Raw genomic sequence first — 20,572 nt, forward strand, 5'->3', positions numbered from 1 at the left:
GAACTTATCAGAATTAACTATCAGGGTTCTTATGACCACGAGGTATTATGGTAGCACACCAACCAATGACCACACTACGCCAACTACTTACGAGGACAAAGGACCCCATACCCCCACAACATGTAGGACCCTTGCAACAACTGCAACAAGCATGATATTGGGCAAACAGAAAGAAACCTGGCCATCCGATTTCACAAACACCAATTGGCAACTAAACAACATGATCCGCTCTCCCTAATCTTTGTACACACAGACCAAGAGGGCCATCAATTCGAGTATGACAAAGTAACCATTCTAGGACAAGCCAACCAGAAACACTAGAGTGTTCTCGGAAGCCTGATTTTCTACCGAAAAGGCCATCAACGAACACACCGACCCAGAGTACTGACTGCTGCAGAGAAGACCCAGAGGTGACACTCCCCTGAACCGACTGGACCACACAAAAACCAAGCAGGACAGAAAAAAATTGCTTCTCGGAAGTTGTACCGATTATGTTCCCAGCATGGTGGTGAAACAGCTGCATGATAACCCAGCAGCTCAGCAAGCTAACCAACTACCTCATTGATAGGTATTACTATCCCAATAAGCACTGGGGAGGGCTATTGTGGCAGAATGGTAGTGTTCCTACCTCTTGACTAAGAGGTCTGCATTCAAGACCAGCTTGCTCCAGAGGTATGTAATAACATCTCTGAACAGGATAATTAGGAAAATAAGTTTAATTTTTTAAAAAAAGCACTGGGGTTCAAGTCTCACCTCGGGGATGCTTTAACATGCTTTAGCAATATCAATAGAGAATATTTAATGCTATTTCAGTTGCCTTTGCTGGATAGCACTCTAACTTTTGAGTCAGAAGATTCCAGGTTTTGGTTTTTTGAGGGAGACAGTAGCATAATGGTAATCCAGAAGCCTAGGCTAATGAACTGGGAATATTAGTCTGAATCCTGCCATGGCAACTGGTGAGATTTGAATTTTTAAAATTAAAATCTGGTACAAAATGCTCATCTAATGGCAACCATTGTAAGAACCATTGATTTGTTATTTGGAAAAATAATCCATCTCATTCATTCATGTTCCTTCAGAAAGTAAATCTGCAGTCCTTGTCTGGTATGGGCTATAACTGACTGCAGATCCACAGCAAGATAGTTTCCCTTTTTGACTGCCGTGTGAACAACTGGAGATGAGCAATAAGTGCTGGCCCCGTCTGTGATGCTCACATCTCATGAATGAATGCAAAAGAATCCCATTCCAGAGCTTATGAAGATTAAAGCTGCCGCTCCAATGCAAAATGGAGTGTATGGGGCACTGTTCAAGGTGTTATCTTTCAGATGAAAATTTTAAAAGATGGTCAGTCTGCCTGTTCGATTGCATGTAAACGATCTCAAAGAACTGTAGAGGAGTTAACCTTGGCCAATATTTATTGACATGACAAGAACAGATTATCTAGTCATTATCATATTACTGTTTGTGGGCGTTTGCTATGTGCATGTGGGTTGCTACGTTTCCTACATCAGTAGTGACTACATTGCAAAAGCAGTTTTTTGAGTGTAAAACACTTTGTTACATCTGGTGAAAAGGACACTATAAATTCAGATCGATTTTTTTTTCCCCCTGTGATGTGAGCTGACAACTCAGTTGTATTATTTTAGTTTTAGTCAGTGGGAAATGGTGTTATCCACGCTGTGGAATTTCTATATACTTGTGAGATAGTTGGAATATTGTACAAACTACTGGAATGCTGACAGAGAATATTCCCCGAGAAATAGCAGTGCTTTTTACTTTCTGACATTTACAACTGTTGGGACAAACCAACTTCTTGAAATGTGTCCATTCTGTTGCTCTTTAATCTGAAGTTTGATGCATTTTTAAAAAAGCAAATTAAAATGTATTTGTATATACCCTTACATATTTTTACATATACTCCTACCTTGCACTCATTGCTTTCCCCACTGCTTATCCTTTGTCATGCATCCCATTAACGTGGAGACCACACTTCCCAAGAAAAGCCTATCTACAGCCTCTGATCTTTGGCTGACTCCAACTTAAGTGGAAATACTTTCGTTGTCCCTGATGTACTTCACCTGAAGATCTCTGGGATCAACGTTTTCTTTTCATGACCTCTAATGACAATTTACCAGATGTTGGGAACTGCATTTCCTCTAGCTTCTACCACTTAATGGATCAGAAGGCCCCATTGATTGAATGGAGCATGTTTGACATATATGTCAATCTCATTTATGTATTTATAATAAAGGAGTTCTTTGATTTTCAGTAATTGTCTTTCGGTCTATTTTGCAGCTCAAGAATCAAGAATAATGACCACCGCAAGTAAAACTCCGCCTGGAGAAGATCCAAAACAGTTGGAAAGAACTGGCACAGTGCGTGAGATAGGTTCACAGGCTGTTTGGTCCCTATCTTCTTGTAAACCAGGTAAATATAGATTGGTTATGCACTTTTAAAACCATTTGTAATTTAATTTGTTTCTTGTTCCATTTAGGTCAAATCCAACTTGGACATAGTCGGATAAAGAACTGTATTAATTTTGTAGTATAATCCTTAAAACATCCTAAAGTTCCTCACATTTAAAAAAAATGCTTTTTAATTAGGCGAAAACACCCGGATTGCAAATGTGGTATGCATTAATAAAAAATTAAATGACGGACTAGTTTACTTTCAGTAATGTTGGTTTAGGGAGGGATGTCAGCCAGAACACGGAAAGAACTCCCTACTTTTAGGTAGTACAATAGGATCTTTGCATGACCAAGCACTTTGGTTCTCAGCTTAATGACTTATCTGAAGGATCTTGCTTTCAACGTTAAGCATTCTTTTCACATTGCATTGTTGTATCAACTGAGGTTATTCATTCAAGCCTTGAAATCTGGCTTGAATCTGCAGCCGTCAGAGTCAGCTGTTGGAGAGCTAACAACTTATTCAATTTGATATGGGAGGCAGTGGCAGAGTAATAATGTCACTGACCTAGTAATCCAGAACCCAGACAATTGTTCTGGGGGCGTGGGTTTGAATCCAGTCATGATAGATGATGTAATTTGGATTGAATAAAAATTCACCTAATTGTAACCGTGTAATCACTGCTGATTGTCACAAAAATCCACCTGGTTCAATAATATATTTTAGAGAAGAAATCTTCCATTCTTATGTAGTCGTCTGCATGCGACTAACATCACTGTCATTGACCATCCACTGGCCTGCACGTAATTAGAAATGCTAATGATGTCCACATCCCAAGAACGAATACAAAAAGAAATCCGTAAAGGTTCAGTGTCCCAATTTATTAAAAACTGAGAATTTAGGAAAGTAGGAATAAAGACAAATTGATGTTAGTGTAGATGATGACACTTCTACATTTTGGTGAACTCCTTCAGTATAGTACAATTTGATTATAATATCAACTGTTGCATTAAACACTAAATTGGCAACACTTGAAGTTTTGATAAAAATTCTTGATAATGTTTCAGTTTTTATTTCCGATTTCCAGCTATTAAGTTTAAGATTTTTAAAAAGCCAATGTGAAAGAAGTTTAGACAACATTTGGGGCGGCACGGTGGCTCAGTGGTTAGTGGTTAGCACTGCTGCCTCACAGCGCCAGGGACCCGGGTTCAATTCCCGCCTCGGGCAATTGTCTGTGTGGAGTTTGCACATTCTCCCAGTGTCTGCATGGGTTTCCTCCAGGTGCTCCGGTTTCCTCCCACAGTCCAAAGATGTGCAGGTTAGGTGAATTGGCCATGCCATGCTGTTTGGAGGGTCGAAGGGCCTGTTTCCACACTGTAGGTAATCTAATCAATCAATCTAATAATTAATTGTCATCACATTAATGCTGATTCAAAGATAATCAATTTAGCAATATTCTTCCAGTTAAAAACTTTGAAGGGGAACAGAATGTGAATGCATCTCTCTTTACATTAGCCAGAAAGACCAGTAAGATGTACAGTTTGATTGCTGGTTAGTGCCTAAATTGACAGTTCCAAACAGAACAGCAACTGGTGTTGCCGTAACTGATTTCACTGTTCTCTGAGAAAGAGGAGTGGGTAAAACAGCAACCAGTGATGCCACGAAGTAGGGCTGTGTAAAATTAAAATTTATTTAGTCAGACTCTTGTCACTGAAGACGGAAACCTTAATATGGTTGCTCTAATGTCTTGGTGAAGAGACATGGCCATGCATCCCATTTGTGGTTTGTTTTTAATCTTAGTTCTTCAGGTTTAAATTTCCAATTTCATTTGAGGACTAGAATCAGTGCTATCACATCAGTCAAGAACTAAGCCTTTTCTTAATGTTAAAGGCATGGGTTTTATTGTAAGATCAGGATTTTTATTGAATGCTTGCTCTGAATGTATATCCTCCGGCCCCACGTGTTCACTCAGATGTGCATATAAGCTACCATTGTCCAATTTTTCTTTGTCTTGTTTTCTCTGTTCACCACATCCAACTGTGAAGATCTTCTAACATCTTCTGTTCCAGCATTCTACCCCAATGGACATTTCTTCACTTGTAACTGCTTATCTGCTAACCTGCCATAGGCTCAAGCCCAGTTAAATGCCTTCCTCGATAGTTCTTCCTTTTACTACAACCCCATGGCATCACCCAACAGTGGCTTACAGAGTCACAATGCAAATATTCAGTCCTCAATTCACGCAGTCCATTGCATGGTGTCCATTCAAAGGGAATGGATATATAAATAGGGATGTTTACTGAAACTATGAAGACACCATCAGACCACAGCTAGAATATTGTGAACAGTTTTGGTCTGTATCTGAGGGAAGATGCAATGGCCTTGGAGGCAATTCAGAGAATATTTACTGTACTTGGTTGATTCCAGGTATGGAGGGATTTTCTTATGAGGACAGATTGAGATTGTTGGGTATGTACTCATTGGAGTTTGGAAGAATGATAGGCAACCTTATTGAAACATATAAGATTTTTAGAGGACTTGTCAGGGTAGATGGTGATTGATTACAAAGATTACTTCTAACTCTAACCTTTCCGGTAGCCTCCAACCAAGACTGTTCTGCCTTTATCCAAAGATGTGCAGGTCAGGTGAATTGGCCATGCTAAATTGTCCATAGTGTCCAGTGTATTAGTCAGGTTCAAATGTTGGTTAATAGAGTCGGGGAATCGGTCTGGGGAGTTACTCTTCGGAGGGTCAATATGGATGACTTGGGCCAAATGGCCTGTTTCCACACTGTAGGGAATCGAATCTTATTGGCATGATTAGCTGTTCCTTTCCTTTCTTTATTATGCTTCTACTTTGTAAAAAAAAATCCTACCATGCTTTCAGCCACCTCCCCTAGCAAACAGGTCCTTCATTTTGATTTTGGAAATGAACAACTAATGTTCAAGAATGGAACTTCTTTTTAAAAAAAATTGTTGCTGCTAATGTTCCACATGTAATAGTTTGCATTATTCTTGTGAGCAGTCATCAGTTGAACATACTGAAACATTGCATTCTTCATTAGGTAAAATATATAACAAACTGATAGATTTTAATTGCTTCAACAGGTTTTGGTGTGGATCAGTTACGTGATGATAATCTGGAAACATATTGGCAGTCAGATGGATCTCAGCCTCACCTCGTTAACATCCAGTTTCGGTATGAGAATATGGATGTGTGCAATATTTGCTGGTTAAAAGCTTGATAATTCATTTCAATATGGTTAGACTAATGCATTCGTGTCAGAGTTTATATTTCACCTTTCTTATAAATTGTTGTGTTGTTGACATGCTGCATCTGCTTGTATGGTTGTGTCCTGTTGTAACCTATTGTTGTACTTTTGGAGTCCGATTTCTTGCATAGCCAAGCTCAGTGTCCTTTAGCATCTTATGACTAACAAAGACCTTGGAATGCATAATGGTTTCATGGTCGGTGCAGCACTGCTCATAGAGTTTGCTTTTTTTCTGATTTCTGGCTACTGTACCAATGCATCTAATTCTCATTCTAATTCTAATGCAGGCAGATCTTGGCTGCCTACGTGGTTTCATATTTTGTCATCTTTTACGCAACAAATTAATGGCATGTCCTTTTTTTTTTCCCAATTAAGATGTCTTTTTTGGAAAAACCTCAGTAGGTATTGAAGCTATAACTAACTCCATTTTTTACTCAGATGGCTCAGCTTCTGAAAAAATGCAGCCTTCACCCATTTTATGTCACTTACTGACAAACTAATCAGCTGAAGCTTCTGGCTATAGCTTCTAAGACCTCTATTCAAGATGGTGAATTGTGCAATGCGCTTCTTTTGAGTTAAGTTGATCTTCCAGTATTTTCCAATTAATTTAGCAGGATGTCTTTGGTCCTCTTGAGTTAGGCTTGAAGTGTTGACTTTGTGACTTATTTCACTACTTGCTTATGTGGTTCCTCAAAGATGAAACTAAAAATCACACCTCTATTCTTTATTAATAAAGCATAAATTTGGATTGGATATATGTGATTTTCCAATTCACATGTGGGAATTTGAGAAACTTCTTTCTGTTGTTATCAGTCTTTTGTAAATGTTATCGATGACAGGGGACTTTATAGCCACCCTGCCACTACAGAGTTGCTCTGGATGGATTTCAGCAATGCATGTGTTGTGTCTCTTTTTGTTTGGTTTTTAAATTCTGCCCTATACTGTTTTAAGTTGCAGCTTGCTTTTTTGTTTTGTTGCTGGCAAAGCCCAATTTGGAATTAGCTCTCGTCTAAACAGGCTCACTAAACAAGTATTCACTGTTCCAGTAGTGATTTTCTTTTTCTCTTTCTGGGATCCTGGTGTAAATGTAGGCTACATGTTTCTGTGACTGGTGTACTCTATCTCACAACACATTCAATTGACCATCCACAGTAGGCAGTGTGCTGAACCAACCTGTGCTAGCAAACTTCAGAATGCCTGTCCATTATTAGATGTGATTCTGTTATTGGAGACATTTACTAAATAATCTTCACTAAGAATTTTACTGGAAAACAATTCAAGATTATCAATGGGGCTTGTGATGTACTGGGATATGTTTATGCACGGTAGAAGTCACATTTAGTCACCTACAAGACCTTGTTCTTTGTAGGCAAAGGGAATTTGTCCATATAATCCACCTTTGTCGTTGAGGAAAGGATTATGAAGACTGCTAAACACTATTGAATTTCCCATGCCAATGCCATAACCAATCGGAGCCTAGCTTCCTGAACTGAATTTAATCGGCAAACTAAGCTTGACAGTTAACAGTTTCTGCTACATCACCATGCCATCCCTGATAACCAGTTGGCTGGATAATTGACATTCCTTTTCTTTATTGTGTCTTGGTCCTGATGAGTGCAAATTGAAACTTCACCTGGCAAAGGAGCAGTGCTCTGAAAGCTGGTGATTTTAAATAAATCTGTTGGACTATAACCTGGTGTTGCAAAATGAAAAGTATTGACTTGGTACCATAGAGTCATACAGCATGGAATCTTCGGTCCAACTCGTCCATACCGACCAGCTGTCCCAATCTGAACTAGTCCCATTTGCTAGCACTTGGCCCATATCCCTCTATTCATATACCCATCCAGATGCCTTTTAAATGTTGTGATTGTACTCTCCTCCACCACTTCCTCTGGTAGCTCATTCTCTCTCCACCCTCAAGGCTTCCAGCTTCATTCCTGATAAAGGGCTTTTGCCCGAAACATCGATTTTCCTGCTCCTTGGATGCTGCCTGACCTGCTGTGCTTTTCCAGCACCACACTCTTGACTCTAATCTCCAGCATCTGTAGTCCTCACTTTCGCCAATATGTGCACCACCCTATGTATGAAAATGTTACTCTTCAGAACCTTTTTAAATCTTTCCTTTCTCTCCTGAAACCAATATCCTCTGGGGCAGCACAGTGGCTCAGTGGTTAGCACTGCTGCCTCTCAGCGCCAGGGTCCTGGGTTCAATTCCAGCTTTGGGCAACTGTCCGTGTGGAGTTTGCACATTCTCCCCGTGTCTGCGTGGGTTTCCTCAGGGTGCTCCAGTTTCCTCCCACAATCCAAAGATGTGCAGGTCAGGTGAATTGGCCATGCTAAATTGCCCATAGTGTTGAGGGATTTGTAGGTTAGGTGCATTAGTCGTTAGTAAATATAGAGAAATAGGGTCTGGGTGGGTTACTCTTCGGAGGGTCGGTGTGGACTTGTTGGCCTAAGGGCCTGTTTCCTCAGTGTAAGGATTCTATATATTCTATACATACCGTTTTAGACTCATCCACTCTATACCCCAGACTATTCAATCTCTCCCGATAACTCAAACCCTCCAGTCATGGCAACATCCTAATAGATGTTTTCTGCAGTCTCTAAGGTTTAAGAACACCTTTCTCATAGAAGGATGACCAAAATTGTACGCAGTGTTCTAAAAGGGCCTCACCAGTGCCCTGTATTGCCACAGCCTTTCATCCCAACTCCTAAACTAATGTTCTGACAAACGAAGATAAGCAGACCAAACACCACCTTCACCACTCTGAAACTGGCATTGCAGGTAGACAGGGACAATGCACCTGCACCTCCAGGTCTCTTGGCTTGGCAACACTCATGAAGGTCCTACCATGAATTGGATATGTCCTGCCCTAGTTTGACTTAACAAAATGCAACACCTCACATTTATCTAAATTAAACTCCATTTACTATTCTTCGGTCCATTGGTGCATGTGAGTAATGAAGAATCGCATTATCCAAATGGTGAGGCTGCAGGGAAACCTGGGTGACCTTTGTATATTTTTTAAAGCAAATATTATTCCAGTCTATTTAAGATATGTTCAAATTCAAATATTTAAGCATAGTTAATAAATGGAAAATACTTAAGCCTAAGTCCAGATCATTAATTAGTCATTATAAGTGAAATCTAGGACAACTACTGTTTTAGTTCTAGTTTCCATTATTTATTTTGTGGGCACATTCCAGAGCCAATCTGTTAAACATTAATTGATGTAGTAACAAAAAAAAGCTTTGGGCTTCAGGACACAGTAATGTTATAATTGATTTAGGAATCACATCTTTTAGAGTCATAGAGATGTACAGCATGGAAACTGACCCTTCGGTCCAACCTGTCCATGCTAACCAGATATCCCAACCCAATCTAGTCCCACCTGCCAGCACCTGGCCCATATCCCTCCAAACCCTTCCTATTCATATACCCATCCAAAAGCCTCTTAAATGTTGCAATTGTACCAGCCTCCACCACTTTCTCTGGCAGCTCATTCCATACCCGTACCACCCTCTGTGTAAAATGTTGCCCCTTAGGTCTCTTTTATATCTTTCCCCTCTCACCCTAAACCTATGCCGTCTAGTTCTGGACTCCCTGACCCCAGGGAAAAGACTTTGCCTATTTACCCTATCCATGCCCCTTATAATTTTGTAAACCTCTATAAGGTCACCTCTCAGCCTCTGACATTCCAGGGAAAACAGCCCCAGCCTGTTCAGCCTCTCCCTATAGCTCAAATCCTCCAACCCTGGCAACATCCTTGTAAATCTTTCCTGAACCCTTTCAAGTTTCACAATATCTTTCCCATAGGAAGAAGACCAGAATTTTGTATTGCCAGATGTTATTTCAGTTGCTGATACTATTTCCTCTGACCTAAAAGATGTGAGTTCAAGTTCAGTATCTTGGAGGATACTGTTGACCAGGAAGTGAACTGCAAGGCACATAAATACACTGACCTCAAGAACATGTCAGTGGCTAGGAATCCTGTCGTGAGTGTTTCATCTCCTGACCCCTAAAGCCTGTCTACCACCAATGAGGTACTAGTCAGGAGTGTGATGGAATATTCACCCTTTGCCTGAATGAGTGCAGCTCCAACAACATGCAGGATGAAGCAGCCCACTTGATTCACACCTCATCCCTGAATATTCACTCCTTCCACCACCATCACTCAGTAACAGCAGTGTGTTTCATCAACAAGATGCACTACAGAAATTCACCAATCCTCCTTAGGCACCACCTTCCAAATCCACAACTGCTTCCATCTATAACGACCAAGGCAGCAGATACATGGGAACAGCACATACCTCAAGATCCTATCCAAGCCACTCACTATATTCTGACTTGGACATATGTTGCTGCTTCTTCAGTGTAACTGGGTCAAAATCCAAGAACTCCCTACCTAATGGTATTGTAAGTCTACCTGTACCAAATGGAAAACAGCATTTTAAGCAGGCAGCTCACCACTACCTCCCTCTGCCTGAAGGAATTCCCTCATCTCAGTCTTAAAAGGTCATTTTGTCACTCTGAGGCTGTGCCCTTGGGTCCTAATGTCTCCAGCTAGTGGAAACATCTTTACGTGTGCTCTATCACTGCCTTTCAGTATTCTCTAAGTTTCATTGAGATCCCTTGTCATCCTTCTAAACTCCATTGAGTACAGACCCAGGGTTCTCAACTGCTCATATGACAAGCCCTGCATCCCCAGGATCATTCTTGCCTCTGGACCCCTTCCAGTGCAAGCATGTTCTTCCATAGAGCAGTTTTGGGCCTCATATCTCAGTATTCCAAATGTGGTCTGACCAGAGCTTTATACAGCTCAGGAATACATCTCTCTGCTTGTATTCAAACCCTTTTGAAATGAGTGCCAACATTACATTTGTCTTTTGCATTGTCAACTGAACCTACACGTTCACCCTAAGCGAATCTTGAACTATGACTCTCCAATTCCTTTATGCTTCAGATTTCTGAAGCCTTTCTCTGAAATAAAGTCTGTGCCTCTTACTCTTCCTACCAAAGTAGGAACCAAAGGGGTAGCCATGGGCACCCGTATGGGCCCCAGCTATGCCTGTCTCTTTGGCTACGTAAAACAGTCGATCTTCCGTAATTACACCGGCACCACTCCCCACCTCTTCCTCTGCTACATTGATGACTGCATTGGCGCCACCTCGTGCTCCCGCGAGGAGGTTGAGCAATTCATCAACTCCACCAACACATTCCACCCTGACCTTAAATTTACCTGGACCTTTCCATCTCCATTAGTGACGACCGACTTGACATTGACATTTTTTACAAACCCACCGACTCCCACAGCTACCTGGATTACACCTCTTCCCATCTCTTGCAAAAATGCCATCCAGTATTCCCAATTCCTCCGCCTCCACCGTATCTGCTCCCAGGAGGACCAGTTCCACCACAGAACACACCAGATGGCTTCCTCTTTTAGAGACCGCAATTTCCCTTCCCATGTGGTTAAAGATGCCCTCCAACGCATCTCGTCCACATCCTGCACCTCTGCCCTCAGACCCCACCCCTCCAACCATAACAAGGACAGAACGCCCTGATGCTCACCTTGCACCCTACCAATCTTCGCATAAACTGCATCATTCGCCGACACTTCCGCCACCTCCAAACAGACCCCACCACCAGGGGTGTATTTCCCTCCCCACCCCTTTCCACTTTCCACAAAGACCGTTCCCTCTGTGATTACCTGGTCAGGTCCACGCCCCCTGACAACCCACCCTCCCGTCCTGTCACCTTCCCCTGCTTCCGCAGGAATTGCAAAACCTGCGCCCACACCACCTCCCTCACCTCCATCCAAGGCCCTAAAGGAGCCTTCCACATCCATCAAGGTTTTACCTGCACATCCACTAATATTATTTATTGTATCCGTTGCTCCCGATGCGGTTTCCTTTACATTGGGGAGACTGGGCGCCTCCTAGCAGAGCGCTTTAGGGAACATCTCTGGGACACCTGCACCAATCAACCACACCGCGCTGTGGCCCAACATTTCAACTCCTCCTCCTACTCTGCTGAGGACATGGAGGTCCTGGGCCTCCTTCACCGCCGTTCCCTCACCACCAGATGCCTGGAGGAACTATGCCTCATCTTCCGCCTCGAAACACTTCAACCACAGGGCATCAATGTGGACTTCAACAGTTTCCTCATTTCCCCTTCCCCCACCTTATCCCAGTTCCAAACTTACAGCTCAGCACTGTCCCCATGACTTGTCATACCTGCCTACCTTTTCCACCTATCCAATCACCCCTCCCACCCCCCCCCCCCGACCTATCACCTTCATCCCCTCCCCCACTCACCTATTGTACTCTATGCTATTTTCTCCCCACCCCCACCCACCCCCTCACGTATCTCTCCACCCTTCAGGCTCCTCTGCCTGTATTCCTGATGAAGGGCTTTTGCCTGAAACGTCGCTTTTACTGCTCGGATGCTGCCTGAACTGCTGTACTTTTCCAGCACCACTCTAATCTAGACTCTTCCTACCAAAGTGCATAACCTCACACATTCCCACATTGTATTTCATCTGTCACTTCTTTACCCACTGTCTTGGGTCTGTCCAAGTTCTTCTGCAGCCTTCCTGCTTCCTCAACACTATCTGCCCCTCCACCTATTTTTGTGTCATCTGCGAACTTAGCAACAATGTCTTCAGTTCCTTCGTCTAGATTGTTAATGTATAATATTAATAGTTGCGGTCCCAATACTGACCCCTGCGGACCTCCACTAGTCAACAGCTGCATCCTGAAAGAGACCCCTTCATCCCATTCTCTACCTTCTGACAGTCAGCCAATCTTCTATCCATGCCAGTACCTTCCTTCTTGCACCGTGGGCTCTTATTTTATTCACCAGCCTCCTGTGTGGTACCTTGTGGAAATCCAAATAAATCCTGCCACTGCCTATCCTTTGTCTAACTTGCTTGTTGCCTCCTCAAAGAATCTAACAGATTTGTCAGGTATGACCTCCCCTTGATGAGGCCATATTATTTTAGCCCTGTTTTACCATGCATTTTCAAATTCTTCGCAATCTCATCCTAGGTAAGTCTAAAATCAAATACTGAGATCAGGCTAACTCACCTTTTTAGTTTCCTGTCTTCTGCCTCCCTTCCTTCTTAAACAGAAGTGTGACATTAGCCATTTTCCAGTTCTCTCTGACCCTCCCTGACTCCAGTGATTCCTGAAAGATCATCACCAATGCATGTACAATCTCCTCTGCTATCTCCTTCAAAATTCTGGGATGCAGTCCATCTATTCCATGTGATTTATTCACTTTCAGACCTTTCAGCTTCCCTTTCCCTGCACCTTCTCCTTAATAATGGTCACTCCACTCACCTCTGGCCCCTGACTCTCTTGAAATTCTGCTGCTGATGTCTTCCACAGCGAAAACCTGTGCAAAGTATCTATTCAGTTCCTCCACCATTTCTTTGTTCTCCATTACCACTTCTTCAATGTTGTTCAATGAACATTCTTGCCTCGCTGATCTTTTATATATCTTAAAAGAAACTTCTGCAATCTTCTTTTATATTACCAGCTAATTCATCTCTTATTTCATCTTTTCTCCCTTGTTCCTTTTTTAATTGACCTCTCCTCATTTTGAAAGGCTTCCAAGTCCTTTGGTTTCCCACTAATCTTCACCACATCGTCTGCTTTTGCTTTTATATTGCCCCAACTATCCTTGTTAGCCTCATCGTCCACTTAGTATGTTTTCCTTCTTTGGGATGAATTTCTCCTGTTCCTCCCCAATTACCCCCAGAAACCCCTGTTATTGCTGCTTCATTGTCTTCCCTGCCCGTGTCCCTTTCCAATCAACTCCAGCCAACAACTCCCTCGTGTCTTGGTAGATAGCTTTTCGCGTTGTAACACGATTACATCTGATTCCTGCTACTCCCAGGGCTTCCTTTCCCTTTGAGTTCCCAAATCAAGTTTCCCTCATTACACATCATCAAAGCCAGAATTGCCAGTTTCATAGTGGTCTGTACCTCAAGCTGCTCCAAAAGAAATCTGAGACATTTAACAAACTCCTCAATATGATTTTCCCAGTCCGCCTGCATGCTGACATCCTGCATTTCTTTTCTCTCTCCTGATTCATTTTTTTCCCCACATTATTTTGGTGGGATGTGGGCATCGCTTGCTGGCCAGCGAGCCTGTCCCAGTTGTTCTGGAAAAGATGGTGGTGAGTTGACCTCTTGAACCACTGCAGCCCACCTGCTGTAGATTGACCCACAATGCCATCAGGGAGGGAATTCCAGGTTTTTGATCCGGTTACAGTGAAGAAACGGCGATATGTTTCCATGTCAGGATGGTAAGTGGCTTGGAGAGGAACTTGAAGGTGGTGGTGTTCCCATGTATTTGCTATCCTTATCCTACTAGATGGAAGGTGTTGTTTGAGGATCTTCAGTGAAGTTATGTGTGTACCTTGTTGGTAATACACACTGCTGCTATTGAGCATTTGGGTGGAGGAAGTGAATGCCTGAGAATGTAGTCCCAATCAAGCAGGCTACTTTGTCCTGGACGGTTTTTTGAGCTGCACTGATTCGGGCAAGTGGGGCTATTCTTTCACACCCCTGTCTTGTGTCTTCTAAATGGTGGACAGACTTTGGGGAGTCAGGAGATGAGTTACTCCCCACAGTATTCCTAGCCTCTGACCTGATCTTGTGACTATGTGGCTAGTCCATTTCAGTTTCTGGACAGTGGTAATCCCCAGCATGTTGTTAATGGAAAATTCAGTGATGGTGACAGCATTGAATGTCAAGGATGGTGGTTAGATTGTCTGTTACTGGTGATGGTCATTGCATGGCATTTGTGTGGTACAAATGTTACTTGCCACTTGTCAGCCAAGCCTGAATATTGTCCAGATCTTTTTGCATTTGAACATGGGCAGTTTCAATATCTGAGGAGTCGCAAATGGTGCTGAACATTACGCAATTATCAGCAAACATTCCCACTTCTGACCTTGTGATGGAGGGAAGGTCATTGATGAAGCTGTTGTAGATTGTTGAGCTAGGACACAACCCTGAGGAACTTCTGTGACGTCCTGGAGCTGAGATGTTTGACCTCCAACGGTCACAACCATCGTCTTTTGTGTCAGCTATCACTCAAACCAGTGGAATGTTTGCCCCTGATACCCATTGATTCCAGTTTTGCTTGGGGTCCTTGATGCCACACTTAATTGAAGGCAACCTTGATATTAAGGTCTGTCACTCTCACCCACCTCTGGGATTCCGTTCTATTGTCCATCTTTGAACCAAGGCTGCAATGAGATCAAGAGCTGAGCGGCTCTGACAGAACCCAAACTGGGCATCACTGAGCAGGTTCACCTTCCATCACTTTACTGATGATTGAGAGTAGACTGATGGGATGGTAACTGACCGGGTTGAATTTGTCCTGCGTTTTATGTACAGAACATACCCTGGGCAATTTTCCACATTGTTTGGTAGAAACTGTATGAGAATAGCTTGACTCGAGAAGCAACAAGTTCTGGAGCACAAGGCTTCAGTACGATCGCTGGAGTGTTGTCAGAGCCCATAACCTTTTGCAGTATCTAGTGTCTCCGACTATTTCTTTATCATGTGGAGTGAGTTGAAATTGCTGAAGACTTGGTACCTAAAATGCTGCGGACCATAGGAGGAGGCCAAGATGGATCATTCACTCAACGTTTCTGGCTGAAGATTGCGCCTAATGCTTCAGCTTTGTCTTTTGCACTGATGTGTTGGGCTTTTCCGTCATTGAAGAAGGAGCTTCCTCCTCCAGTGAATTGTTTAATTGTCCACCACCATTCTCGAGTGGGTTTCCCAGGACTGCAGAGCTTAGATCTGATCTGTTAGACAGTGCTAAGTGATCCCACAACTATCAGTTACTGCTTATGCTGCTTGGTATGTAAGTAATCCTGTTTGGTAGCTTCACTGGATTGACACCTCATTTTCAGGTACACCTGGTGCTGCTGCTAGCCTGGCCTCCTGCACTCTCCATTGAACCAGGTTTGAATGGCTCGCTTGGTGGTATTGGTTGAGTGGGAGATATACCTGGCTATGAAGTTGCAGATTGACCCATTGTATAATTCTGCTGTTGATGGCCCACAGCTACTCACGGATGCCCAGTCTTGAGTTGCTAGATCTTTTTGAAGTCTGTCCCATTTAACACGGTGATAACATCACACAACGTGGAGGTTATTCTCAATGTGAAAGAGAGACTTTGTCTCCACAAGGACTGTGTGGTCATCACTTTTACCAATACTGTCATGGACAGATGCATCTGCAGCTGGTAGATTGGTTAGGATGAGATCACGTATATTTTTCCCTCTTGTTGGTTCCCTCGACACTTGCTGCAGACCCAATCTCGCAACTCTGTGCTTTAGGATCTGACTAGCTTGATCAGTGGTACTGCAGCTGAGCCACTCTTGGTGATGGACATTGAAATCCACAGTACATTTTGTGCCTTTGCCACCCTCAGTGCTTCTTCCAAGTGTTGTTCAACATGGAGGAGTATCGATTTAACTGCCAAGGGAGGATAGTACCTGGTGAGCAGTAGGAGGTTTCCATGTCCATGTTTAACTGAAGCCATGAGATTGATATGAGGCCTGGAGTCAATGTTGAGGACCCCCCCCCCCCACCCCCACTCCCGCAACTGTCCTGCCGGTGGGACAAGACAAATCCAGGGAAGGCAATAGTGCTGTTTGCGACATTGCCTGTGAGGTATAATTTGTGAGTATGACACTGTCAGGCTATGACTTGACTAATCTATGAGACAGCTCTCCCAATTTTTGCGCTAGATGTTAGTGAGGAGGACTTTGCAGTGTCAACAGCACTGTTTATGCTGTTGTCTTTTCAGTGCAAGGTGACGTGTCCAGTGTCCAATTTCATTTATTTGAGACCTTGTAGCAGTTAGTACAATTGAGTAGCTTGCTAGGCCATTTCAGAGGGCAGTTGCGAGTCAACCACATTGCTGTGGGTCTGGAGACACATGTAGGCCAGACCAGGTGAGGATAGCAGATTTTCTTCCCTGAGTGACATTAGTGAACCAGATGAGGTTTTCTGACAATCAACAATGGTTTCATGGTCATCAGTAGATTGTTAATTCCAGATTTCTTTTCAAATTCAAATTCCACTGTTTACTGTTGTGAGATTCAAATCCGGGTCCCCAGAGCATTAGCTGAGTTTCTGGGTTAATAGTTTGGCGATAATACCATAAGATTATCACCTCTCCCTGTATCCTGACTACCACTAGGAGACTTGTACATAACTCCCATCGGAGTTGTTTTTTTCCTTTGTGTTCAAGTCTACCCATGAAGATTCTGCACCTTTTGACTCTCTATCACTACTTGCTATCAATTTTAATTGCATTTCCCACTAACAAGGCAGAGGACTTGTTGGGCCAAAGGGCCTGTTTCCACACTGCAGTGAACCTAATCTAATCCAATCTGTCTCCCTCTGTCCACCTGCCTGTCGTTTTGATACGACGTGGTTCCTTGGATATTTAGTTCCCAGCCCTGATCCCTTTGTAGCGATATCTCAGTAATACCCATTGAAGACCTGCTCAATTACTTCAGAAAGAAAGGAGGAAACCCCTCTTTCTCCCCCCTCTCCCCCCCCCCCCCCCCCAAAAAAAACTACATCAATAGAGCTGAGGTTGAGTGGGCAGAGAGTGTCAAGTTCCTCGGAGTAATGATAACCAACAACCTGTCCTGGACTTCCCACATAGATGTGAAGGTCAAGAAGACACAACAATGCCTCTCCTATCTCAGGTGAGTCAGGAAATTTGGCATGTCCATAAGGACCCTCATCAACTGTTAGAGATGAACTATTGAAAGCATACCGTCCAGGTGCATAATGATCTGGTATAGCAGCTGCTCTGCCCAGACCATTATGGAAGCCAACCTTCAGTCCATGGACTCCATTTACATGGCTTGTTGCTGTGGAAAGGTTGCCAACATCATCAAAAATGCAGCACATGCTAGTAATGCTCTACTACAACCTCTTCCATTTAGCAGAAGATACAAATGCTCAAATACACACACCAGCATGTTTGGGAACGACGTCTTCCTGGCCGTTGTTAGAATGATGAATGGACTTTAACTTCAAGTAATGTTAATCTTGCCTAGAGCATGCCCTGTGCAATGTAACCTTTATGCCAGTGTCTAAGTTTTGCTTCACCCTATGATCTGTATGTCCTTGCTTATAATGATGTGCTTGTACTGTTCATAAACAAAGCCTTTCATTGTTCTTAGGTCCAAGTGACAATAAATAAATCAAATCAAACATTGTACCTGCCAATTTCAATCTACATTGCAAGCTCATTTACCTTGTGTTGTATGCTGTGTGCATTTAATACAGTGCCCTCAGTCTTGCATTAACGGCAACCTTTCTCATTCTTGTCCCCTCATCTGCTGTGTCTGAAGTCAGATTCCTGACACTTTCTATACACTCTGTCCTATTATTTGCTCTAGAAGTTTTAGTAACCTCTGAGCCCTCCCCACTTTAACCTTTGCCATTAGTTTCTATGCATGACCTGAGCCCCTGAAGCCCTAACTTCAACTATCATTGCGTGATTCTGTAGGATTACTCTGGTCCCAAAATGATTCGGGTGAAGTCCGTCCCATCAGAACAGTTCCCTCCTTCTCTAGTACTGGTGCCAATATCCCACAAATTTAACTCATTTCTCCCACATCAATCTTTGAGCCACATATTTACCTCTGTGTGTTGACCCGATCTCAATTAGCTCATGGCTCAGATAGTAATCCGGAGATGATTAACTTTTTGGTTCTGATTTTTAATTCAGACTTTAGCTGCTCATATTCCCTCAGCAGAACTTCTTTCCTCATTCTGTCTATATTGGCACATATGTGGACCACGACAACTGGATCGTTCCTTTGTCATTCCAAGTTCCTCTGAAAGGAGAAAGTTAGGACTGCGGATGCTGGAGGTCAGAGTTAAAGAGTGTGGTGCTGGAAAAGCACAGCCGGTCAGGCAGCATCCATGGAGCAGGAGAGTTGACGTTTCGTGCATAAGCTGTTATGCTTATGAAGAGTTTATGCACGAAACGTCGACTCTCCTGCTCCTTGGATGCTGCCTGACTGGCTGTGCTTTTCCAGCACCACACGTTTTGACTCCAGTTCCTCTGCAGCCCATACGAGATATCCTGAAACCAGGCAGCACTGCCTTCAGGACTCTTGATCCTGGCCGCAGAGAACAATATCTATTCCTCTTCTTGTATTATCCCCGAATGCACAGCCAATGTTTGTTCTCCATTTGTACAAACAGATTTTCAGATTATTATCCTGTTTAAATGATTCGTCACAAAAGAGGTGTTGCAATTAGTTTGTTTTGATCTGGAGTCACCAAATACCTGTGATCTCCATGGAAGTCGTAGAAAATAGCGTTGAAATTATTAGAATGAGTCATCGCTATCACATGTTGGTAATGCCACTGGGCTGGTATCCAGAGGCCCAGGTGAATGCTTTGGGACATGAATTCAAAAGCCACCATGGCAAAATTCAACCGTAAATTTTGTAATAAAATGCTAGACGTGGTAATGGTGACTATGACAACTGTTATTGACTGTTGGTTCATTTGCGTCTTTTCAGGGAAGGAAGTTTGCTGTCCATACTGTTCTGTCCTACATGCTGCTCAAAACCTATAGCAATGTGGTTGATTCTTAACTTAATAAGATGGCGGCAGAGTAGGATGCTCCTGTCAGAGCTTGTCTGCTGCATCCGTTCTTCTTCTTTTCTTCTTACTCTTGGTGTTTTTTCCCTCCTCTTTTATTTTTCTCTTTTCAACTACTGGGGTCTGGCAAGCGACAACTCCGGACCTCCTCTGGTATAGCATGGCGACCTCCTGGCCTCCTGCAGCGGTCTCCTGATGTTGGCCTGGTGACATCATGGCCTCTGGCAGACTCCCAGCATGGCATGATGATCTCACAACCTGGCACAGCAGGCTCCCAGCGTAGCGTCTCAGCCAACTGGTGTGGTGCAGCGGCCTCCTTTCGTAAGGGCCTCCCAGCATGGCATAGCAACCTCCTGGCCTGGTGTAGTGGCCTCCTCCCATAGGGGCCTTCCAGTGTGTCGTGGAAACCTTCTGCAGCAGCCTTCTCCCATTGGGGCCTGCAGAGGCCTCCTTGCATGTCTACCTTCCAGCCTAATGCAGTGGCCATCTGTCATGGCATGTCACTGGCATGTTGTGGTGACAAGGCCTGTGCAGACTGGAAGCTAGATACCAGCATGGTTTGCTGCACTGAATTTTTATTTCTGTAATCCTGGACATTTTATGTTGGTATTGTCTAAATCCTGTAACTAAAGAAGCAGTGCCTAGGTACTTTTGTATCAAAGTCATTGCTGTCATTGGCGACGTAATTGTACTCATCAAGTATATGTGACAATAAAGGCCTACTCTATTCCAATCCATTCTGCCTGCCCTCTGAAATGGCTGAACAAACCAAGGGCAATTAGGCAAGGGCAACAACTGACTTTGTCAGGGAGAACCACATCCCAAGGAAGAAATGAAGAAATAATCACATTGCTATTTGTCGCTGTGCAGCTCATTTGCTGCATTGTAATAGTGAGTATAGCTCAAATGCACTCAATTATTAGTAAAGTGCTTTGAGATGTCCTGAGGTTTTGTCAGATGTTATATAAATGCAAGTCTTTCCTTTTCCTTTTGCTTCCCAACGGTGAATTAAAGAAAAAAAATCATTGCAGCAGTGTTAGTAGATTGAATAGTGTAAATTGATCATAAATTTGAAAGCGTAAAACATTTCTATATGATTCCTTTCTCACTAGGCCCTTCCTGTGTCCAGTTCTGGTCACCCAGTTATAGGAAGGATATTATTAAGTTGGAGCAAGCTTTACCAGGACATTGCCGGGTATGGAAGGTTTGCATTATAGAG

General features: G+C 43.2%; 1 protein-coding gene across 2 annotated transcripts in view; it reads left to right on the forward strand.

The window, feature by feature from the left end:
• Positions 1-20,572, forward strand: part of anapc10 (anaphase promoting complex subunit 10) — a 52,075-nt gene that overhangs the window by 8,188 nt on the left and 23,315 nt on the right. For both annotated transcript variants that reach the window (XM_072571430.1, XM_072571525.1), the window contains 2 exons: positions 2,296-2,427; positions 5,514-5,604. In XM_072571430.1, coding sequence (XP_072427531.1) covers positions 2,313-2,427; positions 5,514-5,604 — 206 coding nt within the window. In that variant the 5' untranslated portion in view covers positions 2,296-2,312. The remainder of the gene's footprint in view (positions 1-2,295; positions 2,428-5,513; positions 5,605-20,572) is intronic.

The sequence above is a fragment of the Chiloscyllium punctatum genome, chromosome 1, assembly GCF_047496795.1.
Source record: "Chiloscyllium punctatum isolate Juve2018m chromosome 1, sChiPun1.3, whole genome shotgun sequence".
Classification (NCBI taxonomy): domain Eukaryota; kingdom Metazoa; phylum Chordata; class Chondrichthyes; order Orectolobiformes; family Hemiscylliidae; genus Chiloscyllium; species Chiloscyllium punctatum.